At 43.8% G+C, this 12859-nt stretch overlaps 1 protein-coding gene across 10 annotated transcripts in view; it reads right to left on the reverse strand.

Annotated features, from left to right (window-relative positions):
- enox2 (ecto-NOX disulfide-thiol exchanger 2) overlaps window positions 1-12859 on the reverse strand; it is a 123527-nt gene that overhangs the window by 15345 nt on the left and 95323 nt on the right. For all 10 annotated transcript variants that reach the window (XM_078100718.1, XM_040174007.2, XM_040174008.2 and 7 more), the window contains 4 exons: window positions 9160-9366; window positions 6632-6865; window positions 5187-5399; window positions 2496-2602 (listed from right to left, as the gene is read on the reverse strand). In XM_078100718.1, coding sequence (XP_077956844.1) covers window positions 2496-2602; window positions 5187-5399; window positions 6632-6865; window positions 9160-9366 — 761 coding nt within the window. The remainder of the gene's footprint in view (window positions 1-2495; window positions 2603-5186; window positions 5400-6631; window positions 6866-9159; window positions 9367-12859) is intronic.

Below are 12859 nucleotides of genomic sequence, written 5' to 3' on the forward strand. Positions count from 1 at the left end.
CATAACAAAACACTCACGGCTGATACGTCTCGATAATGAAAAATCCAATTTGAATGTTTCGCTAAAAGAGCATAAAATCAATAGAACATTTTTCTAAGAAATGATAAGCAATAATAGCGTGTTATTGCAGTCCTGGATGAAAGATACATTATTAACGCTTTATTTGGTGCTGTATACGACACGCCGTCTTCTTTAAGCCAGTGGGGAAATTATACAACCATTGTTTGGGTTGATAACACAATACAACTTTACTCACCTTTAGTAACCCCACAGTCTTGATAAAAGCATATAATAGATCTCATAAACAAGGACATCTGGTCATCAAGTTAGGAACATAAATACTAAGTATTTTTGCTTTACAAGCTTAAACATGGAGTGACACAAGCGCTCCAACAATGAACGATTCCCACCAAGAGGCTGAAAAAAATAATGCTGCCCGAGAGTAAACAAACTTACAAACATCTGCCAGCTGATGTTATCATCTCGAGCCCATGGCAGAGGTCCACACACACACACACACACACACACACACACACACACACACACACACACACACACACACACACACACACACACACACACACACGTGAAAATACTGAGAGCCAGGCAGCTGTTGTCTGATTCTGTCTCCATATTTTGCCTCCAGGCCAGAGAATCATATTGAATATACAATATAACAGAGTGAAACTGGCTGCCTATTTGATGATAAAGTACCCCTGAGCAACTGCACTCACTTACCTATGCTCTTTACACTGGCCAGAGGCTGCCAGTCCTCTGAGCTGCAGCCTTTCAAAAGATCAATGTGAAAAATAAACTTTTTGAATCCAATCACTCGCTGTAATGTAAAGAAATGACCAGGCACGGAGAGTTCAGCTCTATGCTCTTTAGCTGAACTAAGCAACCGGCTTGTAGCAAGAGAGTCACATCTTTTTGCCCGGTAGTTGGTGGTGAAATACATTTGGAGCTGTGCGGAAAGTCCAATAATCAACCCATTTCATCCATTTTTCCTTTTGACTTCTGAGGGAAATATCGGTTTCTTTATATGCTAAATGCTCAATCAAGTTCACTCCATCAGTCAGTCTTCTGGGTGCAGAGTACGTAGCGTCCGGTCCGCTTTCAGAGCTTTTTGGAGCTAGCCGCTGCCAGGACCACCGCTGAGCGAGCGGGAGTCTGCAAAACTAAAAAGCGGTGTGGAGCGGAGCTTAATTACAGAACGGGCCCTTTGACATACAAGTATTGAAATATTGATTATGCTAGCTGAGTGGTAAAAAATTCTAGTTTTTAAGTCTTCCGATTCTGGGCTGTTTCCTTATTGTGCATAAACTTGCTTAAAAACTGACAATTCCAGAGAAACCCAGACTCAGTGGAAGTCACTGCTAAACCAATATTTCTGTTTGCGTCCCACCATGAGACACAAACGTTTGTAAAACACAGTTGTGTGTCACTCTTAAATACAATAAAGTATCTACTCACACCTATAATTAGGTTTAAAGCAGCTGGAAGGGAAACACTACAAAAGGATTTTAGTGAAAGGATTTGTTTTCTGTGAATGGGGGACATGCTTGTATCCATTGTCATGCTGTACTCCCTACTGTAGACAGTGTGTATACAGCAACTCTATAAAGAAAGGAGGAAAAAAGAATGGTCCCCGGAGGCCCGATAAAATCACTCTGCTATCCACATAATTGATCTTTAAAACATCCTTTGTATATACAGAGAGTAGATCCCTGTGAGACCCTCAAGGTCTGATCAAATTTAAACATAAATCAAGAATTCTGCTTTGTAACACCTACCTTTAAAGAGATGTTTTTGTACAAGTTGATTGCTTCACAATAAATCTGTTGTTTTTTATATTGAGGTTCAAAGAAACTTACCAATCACATATGAGTCCATTACACCCAGAACTGTACCACAACCCAGACCCTCTATTACATACAGTGTGTCATCGGGATAAATTACTGCAATGCTTGATTTGGCGGTGATTATTTTTCCTCTCAAAATAAATATGCTTTTACATCTCGAGAAATTCCTCCTCATTCATCCACTCAAAAACTTTTCTTTGTGATTTTTTGGAGCAGGGGGGGAATTATTGTGTTACCTGTGTGCTTAGAGATGGAGAACTCACCGGCAGCTTGTATCCAACAAGGACGGCAGTGGTGGAGAGAGAGGAGGAAGTAGGGGCGAAGGTTCAGAGCCCTGTGTTTCTATCTCACAATCGCTGCAGTGAGCCAGTACCTGTTCTGTGTCCTGGCTTCATTCAAAGTACTTACTGTCACAAGGAGTCTGCTCTTTTGACTTCTGATTTGACCTATTTTCAGCCCCTTTTTTGATGAATTTGAGGGTAATTATGTAGCCTGAAAGTAAATATCTTATCTATCAATTAAAAAAAACTACTTTGTAAAAGTAAAGAGGGAGACCGCGGCTGAAAAGAATGGGATAAAGTCTAAATTTCAATAAATCAGGTGAACCACAGATTGAAATCAAAGTGTACTAACCTCTGCTTGTTTGCGCCACATGTCCAGGTTCTTGCGCTGAGCTTTGGAGAAATGGTCCCATGCCTTTTGTTTGGAAGCAGCTTGGAATACAGACACAATCTGCTCAACTGTGGCGGGATCCAGGGAAGGACCAGAAACCATCCAGAGACAGAGAGAGAGAAAGAAAGACACAGGGCAGGTGGGAAGGAGCAGAGGAGTGAGAAAGTGTGGTCAACTAGGGACGTCAAGCACTGTGTGTGTGTGTGTGTGTTATGTGTGTGTGCAAGCGTGTGATCCACTTACCAGCTGATGCAAGTGCATCATCTCATTGAAGCCCGGTCTGATATTTCCCACACGAGAAACTTAAACAACTTCAGTGAACCGTACATTTTGCAAACATATTTAAAATGTTCAAGTATTTAAAGTGCAGTGACACTGCAGCTGTGCCTAATACTCACTTTATATTTATTGGGCTGTGGCGTTGCTCTACACTGACTTTTTGCAAACAAGTTAACAATTGTGGTCATCAAAATGTCTTGGTGACTAAGGAGAGGGTTGATTGAAAATTCCCTGGAGCTATTCATGTCCTTAGAACGAGTATTCGTGACCCGAATCATTATAATCTCTGGATTTCTCTTTTAAAACCACCATGACGTTCATCAAATACTTTGTTGCATCACCAAATATCTGCAAAACCAATGACATTCCTACAAGCCTCGGTTGTACTTTGTGTTGCAAAGCTGAGAGTCAAACTTGCTAAACAGCAGCATGTTGACAAAGACTTGCTGTATTTATTACAGGCTCACAGGACGGTTAGCATGGCTGCACACAGAGTGTCTCGTTAAACACTTGATCAACGGGGGACTTTTCGCTAAGCAACTGGCAGATGACAAAAATAACCTACTACACGCGTGCCTCTGTTGACCACGGTGCAGCTCCACTACAGAAGAGGGCTGTTAAGAATCTTACCCGAGGACACTTCCAAACGTATTACAGGAGCCTAGTGTTCCTCAATGGCTTTCCCCAAGCAGATTTCTGTTAGCTTCAAGCGGGGCCAGTTAATCCTTCAGTGAAGACATGACCGCAGGAAGGTCGAGCAGAGCGAGCTCCTTTGGGTCGGAGATTCTCATTACAACCACTCCTTTAAGTCGGAGGTTTCCATTATTGCTACGTGTGATTTGTACGATGACAGCTGCTCTGGATCTGCAGAGTCTGTGTCTGATTGGATCTTTGCAGCAATGTATTGATACAGCCATGGTCATCCTTTGTCATATGGGTGGTCTGTGTATCCCAAAGCTCCTACCGTACACGGGGGTGTTGGGGTGCGGTCTGTCAATACGACTGGCAGCGTGTGTGTGTGTGATTGCGGGGGGGGGGGGGGCGGGACGGGACAGAGCGACAGCGAGAGAGAGACTGAGAACAGTGGAGGGATCAATAGCATCTTCCCTGTACTCTGTAATTTGATGGAGCAAGATCGATGGTGAAGGCAGAGAAGAGAGGAAAGGGTGCGGACAGACAAACCATATATGCAACACAGCAGCTCGAATAGCAACTCCTTAGAGTAGAGTCCGAAGGATTACCTTTAGAAAAGGGGACTTTGTTTCCGGAAGGGAAAGATACTTTAGAGTCACGGGTATTTTTCCTCAATGCTTTGAGCGCCGCAAATGAAATTCTTTGGACCGCTCCATTGTATTTGTGAAGCAGCAGAAGATTGAGAAGCCAATATCTCTAAACTGGGGCACATAAAAAGAAAACTATCTGAATGCCGAGACACCACACGGCTTAAATGACTATGTGTCTATTGTGCGAGTTGGTTGAATCGACCTTTAAGGATTATAAACTCCATCTGAGACAGACTAAATGTGGATGTCAATTGAAAGAGTAGCAGACAGAATATGTTTTGTATGGATACAGAGTTGTTCCCAAGTAAAACTCAGAAGGCCGATGTCATCTGGTTAAAATGACCAGCAACGCCCCAAGAGGAAGGTAATGAATTAAGAGTTTGCATAAACAGAAATGACAGAGGCGGTTAAGACAAAACAAACCCTAACCCTAACTCCCCATGACATGTCTTCTACCCATCTTATTTCCCTAGTGAACAAAACCTGAGAACTCTTTGTGTCGACGGTTGTTTACATTCTATTTAAGATGCATGCGGTTGTAACCTAGCAGCCTGACACTACTGTGTGTGGGAGCAGTGTGCTTTCATATGCTTCATCAATGGAAACGAGCGATGTGATGGACCACTTACTACTTTCATCTGAAGGAAACATGAACAATATTCCTTTACAGTCACAAGTGTGAATTTAGTAAAACTATTTGGATCTCGCTGAATGAATTTAGAGTGACAGAACAGCACTTGTAGGAAAGTAACACAACTTACCTTTAAAACTCAATAACCTTCATATCCAGTGTGCATAGTAATATTATACTTACTTATTTGCTGCCTTCGGACCTTCTGGCACAAAATGTCTTACATACAATATGTTCATCGTATGTGTTCCTATGATAGGAAAACCTACACTGAGCCAGAAACTGGGTTAAGCATGGAATGGACTCATTGTTATCCACTTCTTGTACTTCTATACTGCACAGTAGGTGGTACCATAAGGACTTAGTAGTACTCCCTTGCTTTGGTCATTGTACAAAACCACTGTTGTACACTTTACAATGTATTATACGTGTGTGTGTGATTGAGAACAGAAGACTCACATTGGCCAACTATGCCGGCCAGAGCGGTCTTGAACTTCTCTTTGGCCTCCTCCACCTCCTTCTCGTGCTGACTCTTCTCGCCCGTCAGCCTGCGGATGTGGCCGTTGGAGGACTGGATCATGGAGTAGAAGTTGTTGGCGTTCCTGCGGTTGACTTCACCTCGTTCCAGCCAGGTCAGGAGGACGCGCACCGCCTCAGGAAACTTCCCGTCGTCTTGCCGGGAGGCGAGGACACAGAGAAAGGAAGAGTCAGACGATGCAGGGGAGCAAAAATCATGAAGTAATATCCAGTCTTAGCACGCAGAATACGGGGAAAAAATAAACGGGTGGTGAGGTCAAAGAAGGGAAACATGGTCTCAGTATACACATACATTCCATGTGAGATATGGCTGTTAATTTAAGACTATTTAAATTAGGAGAAAGTAGCCAGCACTTTTTATTTAGAACCCACCCCCCCGCGGCAAACAAGGCCAGGAGAACAGAAAAATATCTGTGGTGTTGGATAAAAGGAAAAAAGAGAAGTGTGCACTGTGTAGACTGGCATATGTTCGGTAACAAGGAGCTTCACAGCACCCAATGATCCCCGAGGGGAGCAAAAAGAGGTGGTCCTCGTCAAAGAAAGTGCTGCTGTGAGTTTGATGTCACCGAAAAGGGGCTAAACCATCTACTCCTACTGGGTGGACAACTCAGGAGAAAGTCAATCGAAATCTGTAAATAGTGGGGACGTGTGCTTTAACAGCAGTGGCCGAGACTTCAGAAACAAACCCTTGGCTAAAACAACACAGCCATTCTTTGCATCGGAGCCGGGGAAAGTAGAGCTGAAAGCGACACAGGCAGATGATAGAGAGGCACAGTCACTGACGCTCTGCTATCGGGCAACTGTGTCTGAGACCTGGAAGAGCCGTCGCTTGTTAGTGGAACTGGAGGGAAAGCTGAGTAGAGCGGGGAAACAAGAGCCGATACGAGAAAGTGGAGAGGACTGGCAGAGAACAGAGAGGAGAGAGAGGAGCATGTGCCGAGGGAACAGTAAACCGATACACCGTGTTAAACAGCCTCGGAGAAGCATCGTCTGAAAACAAACTCCCTGAGTTCGTTAGAACATGAGAGAGGTCCTGCGTAACTAGCTGCAGTTTCGGACCCTTCCTGTAATACCGTTGCTCTCAAGTGCACAAGTGGACGAGCACAGGACTGCTCTTTTACCTCACTCCGTCCCCTGTCGGTTGGTGTTTTGTGGCATAATGATGGTGTCGTGAGTGGAGCCTCATTTAGTTTGGATTGCTCATTAAAGATGTGAAAATGAGGCCTGTGTATGTAAATGCGGTTCAGTTGATTAAAGAAAATTCTGCGCGCCGAGGGTTTTGCTTCAGTACGGAGCAGTGTTTGTTGTGTTTGTGCCATCAGACAACATGCATATTTCACCGTATGTGCTTTATATTTTTTGCCAACCTTTGATCTTGTCTCCCAGCTGGCTGCACTCGTGCTCCGAGTAGTGGACGATGGGAGGAGGGGAGGGTGGCCGGAGAAGATCCTCCTCTATCTTGCGCCGGTGCCGCTCCTCCCTGGCAAACATTCGCTGGCGACACTCCCACTCGTAGAGGTCGTCTCTGGCCTGGGCGAAGTCCACGTGGAGGCGGCCCGTGTCCTTTTTGTCTGTGCTGGAGCCCAGGCGTATACGGTAACCTATGAGAGGCGAGATATGGGAGAAGCAGATGGGACAGCGGGGAACTCACCAATTAAAATAAAGTCATCTGTTTGCCGAGGCAGATTGATGTCATTTATTCACTGTGCTGAGCGTTTTGCAAGTGCATAATTTGTCCTCGTTCTTTTCTGGACATTTTGTGTAAACAGTCAAGGTCCCTAGAGGATGTGTCCTAATGACTTTGGTGAGCCACTGACTTGATGGATTTCTAGCATATGAACACCCGAAACTCAAAAGGTGAAAAGGGCAACCATGATCGCCGCTTAGCAGTCACATGTTGGCATTGTCATTGTGAACATGTGGAGGGAAACAATAAAGAAAGAAAGAAAGAAGGGTGACGCGTGATAAAGACCCCTCGTCACACTCAGACTGAGGCAGTCACGCTTACGTGAATTTCACCTTAAGACCAACGCAACGCCCCAGTGCCTCCAACTTTAGACAGCTGTCAACGTCACACTTCCCATTTGCACCTGGCGGTCACTTTTTAAAATATTCTATATGGTAATCTGTAAGTCTTAGATCTCTCGACTGCTTAAGAATAAAAAACAAAACAAGAGTAGCGTTAAAATATGAGTACTAAAAATATGTTTTATGCAAAGGACACAGAAAAAAAAGCCCTGAGGCGCGGATTTTGAGTTAACTGAATAGCAACAGAAGAGCAGAATTTACAGAGATGAGCTTTAGTCTTTATGCTGAAGGTTTTCTTTCTGGTCCAGTTGAGAGTCCCTTTGCATCCCCGTCCACAAAACGTAATTAGACTACTCAACATTTAACAGAGAAACCCCTGAGCAAGCTCTCTATCTGGGTCTCCCTGGTTTCTTATTTCCCTTTTATACCCTTGTCATATCTACTTTGCTAGTTGAAACCCTTCCTTTGACCAGATGGGACTGCATCCTTTTGGTCAATACACAAGAGAGGCCAATTACCTCACTTAGGAGACCACAATATCCCTTCATAACCCCCCCACCATTTCCCCCTGTATTCTCAAACTGAGTCCTCACTAATGGCTGGTTGCGGATCAGAAGGGAAATCATGGCCATTTAGTGATTTAATTGGTTAAAATGATCAGAGGGCGTGTCGAGTTTGAGTGTTTTGGTACCTATGTGCCTGTGTGTGTGTGTGTGTTTGCAGGACAGGGTAATGATGCCCAGTGTGATTCACTGTGAGGCACAGCGCACTTATGTGGGGGTGGGGCAGGAGGGTGGGGGGCTTGATAGATGCCATTGCAAACAGGAAAATAAATAAGTGGGAGTTTGGGGGTTTCTACTTCAGGCCGCTCTCCCTGCTTCTGGCTCCCAATATACCACTACTTCAATATTTCATATGGAGGAGATCTCTGTGCGCTCACAGCCCCCGGAGTTTGTGTCATTGCTGGGTATTGTGTTAGCACAGTGAATGTGTTGTGTGTTGTGGGGGGGGTATTATTTATGGGAATACTACACAGCTCTGTCATCTGGCTGATATATGGAACTCTGCTACCTCGTCTCACTGTGGGAAAAAGAACAAGGCTAAATCACAGGACCCCTCATTCAAACTAGTTCCCACACAAACACACACAGACGCCGCGGCTTAATAACGCTGGAATACTACTGAACTGGCTTCCAGGTTAAATGGGTTTTTCAAAGCAAGAATATACGGCCGCGGCACAGAGAGATTTAAGACGTCTGGGCCGTAGAAGCAGCTGTGAAAATGAAGATAAGATAAGAAACCATAAGCTGGTGTCACATGGTTATTAGAGTGCTATTCTTTTTTGGAGTTAACGCTCACTTTTATCTCCTGTCGTTTGGGTTTCTAGTGGTCGACCATTATTAATCCCAACCTCTGTCTCCCAGCTGTCCTTTCCCGTAGGAACCCCAATACAGTTTCAAAGACGAAGAGGATGAATCTACTGGCTATGCGTGTTTCTCATTCCAGATTATCTTGAATAATTTAATGATCCTGGCTACTAGCTGTAATTATGTTACCCCAAAATAAGTTTTGTGTGTTTGTTTGGGATGGCCGACAGTTGTAAATAATACAGATGTTTCAATTCATCCCAGATGTACTCAGAACGTCAATGTGAATTAAGGGTGCAGATAATAACTTGTCTCAGCATTGAGAGCCGTGTCATTCCTGCACCTTGGGAGCTCTCACTTTTTCGTGAAGCAATTTTTCTTTTGACAAGTAAAATGTGTCTGTGCGAGTTTTCCTTCCACGGACCTACTGACACAAACACAATAAAGCATCACGACAATAAGCATTTACGGAACGAGGCTTCAGACGCGCGGCGGCTTACCCGACAGAAAGAGAGCCTTGTCCACGGTGAACTCTTCGGCAAATCTGATATGGCAGAAGTTTTTCTTGCTTTTGCGTATGGCGGTGATATCGCCACACTGCCCGAAGACCTCCATGATGAGCTGCTCTGTGGCGTTCTCGGGCAGACCGCCGACAAACACAGTCTTACATCCTGGGGGGCGGTCCCTTGTGGCAGGAGGTGGAAGGTCTGTTCAAAAGTGGCGGAGCAGAGGAGATTAAAAACAGGGATTCGTCCGTCGGGTTAAATATTAAGACATGGCTGAAAAACAATAATTTGAATGATGGAAGTGTGTGCACTTGCATTTATGTGGAGATGATACAGCTGTAATACAAACAACTTGAGGAATAATTCAGCCGTCGCAAGACGCTTGATTTTTCGTTGGAATTATGCTTATTGAGAATATTGAGGCGAAATGTCCAATGGCGAGAACATAACTGATCGCTGCTGGAAATCATTTTTGGGAGACACGAAGATGTATTATTTTCTCTTCTGTTTTTAAATCAAAAAATAAATGGGTGCGCTCGTATGTGCATTCAAAAGAAAATCTAAACAACATTATGCTCTCTGAACAGAGAAACGTCAAAACAAGCACCAGATGCTTTCTTGAAATATATTCTTACTTTTAATGCCAACATTTGAATAGCAGCGACTCCAATAAATAACAAAAACCTGGGTGTTTATATCGCACAGACCGCCCACCAGGTGCATACATAAATTAAACATGCATAAAACTTCTCAAAAAAACCCTCAAAGATCAATCAACATATTTAAGGAGAGATTCTGAAGAGGGGAAAGTGGCATTTCAATAATAGGGCTTAAAAAAACAAAATGAATCCCAGATGGGTCTTTGGGGTCTAACTCCGTATTATTGCAGAGAAGAAAAGAGCCACACAACAATATAGAAAAGACGAAAGCAATCCAACTATAATACAATTAAAGTCCTTGAAAAACATGCAACATTTTGGAGCCTGGCGCTTCAAAATTCAATTAAATCATATTTTAAACATAGCACTTATGACCTAAAAAATGATAGCGCCTAATGCGTGAATAATGATAACTTTGAGCAACATGCTGGGACCGTTTTTTGTTAGATAAATGTTAATATCAAAACCATTCCATGCATGAAAATGAAATCCTTTTGGTCATAAAGTGATTGCAAATCCTCTCATGTGAAAGGTCCCCTGCATTGCACAAATCACTTATTCAACACAGATGAGTGTCGACTGATTTAATCGCCAATAGATCAGCTTTCTCATCCATGATGAATGTGATTAGCGGGGTCCACGGAGGAGGGAACAAGCTAATCAGGGGAACGCTGAGGATGCTGGATCTCTCAAGGTCTGCTATAAAGGCCTCGCAATCAGCGTTACCAACGCTCCCACCCTTTGTAGATATCGATACCCCGGCAAGAACTGGGTTGGATACCAGAGGTGTTTCACGAGGGCCTCGCTGATAAGCAGCATGTGGATTCATCCGGATATTTCGCGCTCTCTTATAGGCGCGATCAAAAGGATTTTGAGACTGAGCGTCGTTGTGGTGCGGCAATACAGGCGTTTCATCCCTCTCGCTGTCAGTTAGTAACACAATCCAAGTGGAGCAGTTTATACGTTCGGAAACCCCTTACGGCCCTCGGCACGTTCACATCTGGCCTTCTAACTCAGATGTGAGGAAAAGCATACACTACATATTCGGGATTCAAATTCATGAAGACTGGATCCTAAACTTGAAAGAAACAACAAGATCATAATGCGAGCTGAAAGAAGGTTTTCTTGGCAGGGCGGCTCGTCTCGTTCCACATGACGGAGTCAAGGGCTCAGCCATCTGAGAGGACAACTGCATTGAGCCACGCTTTTATGAAGCATCGTAATACTACGACAATTAATCATCCAACCAGTCAAGAATCCATATTTTACAAAGAAGGATGATATTTACGGCCCGCCGCGCAGTGAAAACTGAAATCTTTCCTGGTTACAAATATTTATCTGCTCCCAATCCCCCTGCTGCCAGAGCTCCTTGTACTCACATGCAGTCCTCTGAAGAGCTGCAACTGAGCCCAAGCCAGCACTGTCCTTTTCTTTTAACATTCCCCGCCTCTGCCACACACACACACACACACACACACACACACACACGCACACAAAGCTGCATAGACCTCCCTCTGCCTCTCTTTTTAATGTGACTAGGAATGCAAAACATTGAGATAATAAGCGGGGCAGAAATATATATTTTTTATATAATTATATATATATATATATATATATATATATATATATATATATATATTATATTAAGATTCATATGAACTATTCATCATCTCCTGGTTGAATTGCAATGAATATGTATTATCATACAATATATTGAGAACATCTGTGAACCGAGTGCATCAGGTTCACCTGTTTCAAAATGCAGAGAAAGACACGGAGAGGACGGAGGGAGCAGCTTTAGCAGGATCCAATGTGGAAACCTTAACACAAGGGAGCTACTGCCTAATAGTTAAAAAAGTATTTGTTTGGTCCAAATTCTAACTCAATACGTGTGTCCCTTTTGCGTAATTTTGAGATCCTTCGAGGTCGACAATTACCAATAAGATAAGAACCCAGAGGGGAAAGTTTCAAAACTTATATCATATTACAAATATGAGTATTTTGTTTAACTTATTTAACTTAAATAATTAATATATATATATATAATAGACAAAGACTTTTCTACCGGACTGCATTGTGGGCCATTACGAATCCCGGGCTTACTAATAAGCTGGTTGATGTGCTTTTATTCAGCTACGTTGCTTTCTATAAACAGGAGGGCTGCTCTAATGCAAACACAAGGAGGGACTCTCCGTCCAGCCCCGTCCCTCAAGCCGGCCACCGACTGCTGTGCTTCACCGACACGGGTCATCACCATCCATCAGCCAGACCGGCTAAACAGCCTTTTATAGTCCGAGGGGCTGCCACGGGGAGGAGGCTCCAACCCTCCAAGGGCTGTTATTCAGACGATGAACCACATTTACAAACCCTTGACTAAACATGTTTAGTCCATTCACGGCACACGTGAACAAAGAGAAGATTTATCACACAGAGGAACCAACATCATCGACGGCATATTGTGCAAAAATGACAAATAGCAACCAACTGTCACTGCCCTATCTATTCTAGAGGGTCAGCTTTCCATTAAGTGTTTAAGTTTCTTATTATTAATGTCATTCTTTCTTTTTCCAGTGGCAACTACTGTTGTACTGTTGTGTTTGTGTGCATAAACAACACAGGGGACACACTGCCACTATCATCAAAGCTCAAAAGATTATTTTTCATCCTTCCTTAAAGATAATTATTACTCATCAGACGGCATTGAGGAGTTGGAAAGCGTAAGAGACAGACGATGCGAGTTTGACGCCCAATTAGACTCAAGTGTTGAGACAAGCCTTCAAACCACGTAGATAAAAAGCCAGAGTACCACCTTTAGCACTAGATTGGAGGAGAGCCATGCGGCGTCGACGGAGATGGTGAAAGACGGGTTAAGATGCAACGGAAAGGGCTCTAAAGGGCGGAGGATGCAGAAGAGAAGCTTGATGAGGATGCGCACTTGGGGGGGCGTAGCGTCTCAGCGACAGGTCAGCGAGGGGCGACGCCGTACGTGGCGTCAGGTCAAGCGTGTCCAGCTGGAGGGTAATGACTAGTCGTGA

This window comes from Gasterosteus aculeatus, chromosome 4 (genome assembly GCF_964276395.1).
Source record: "Gasterosteus aculeatus chromosome 4, fGasAcu3.hap1.1, whole genome shotgun sequence".
Lineage (NCBI taxonomy): Eukaryota > Metazoa > Chordata > Actinopteri > Perciformes > Gasterosteidae > Gasterosteus > Gasterosteus aculeatus.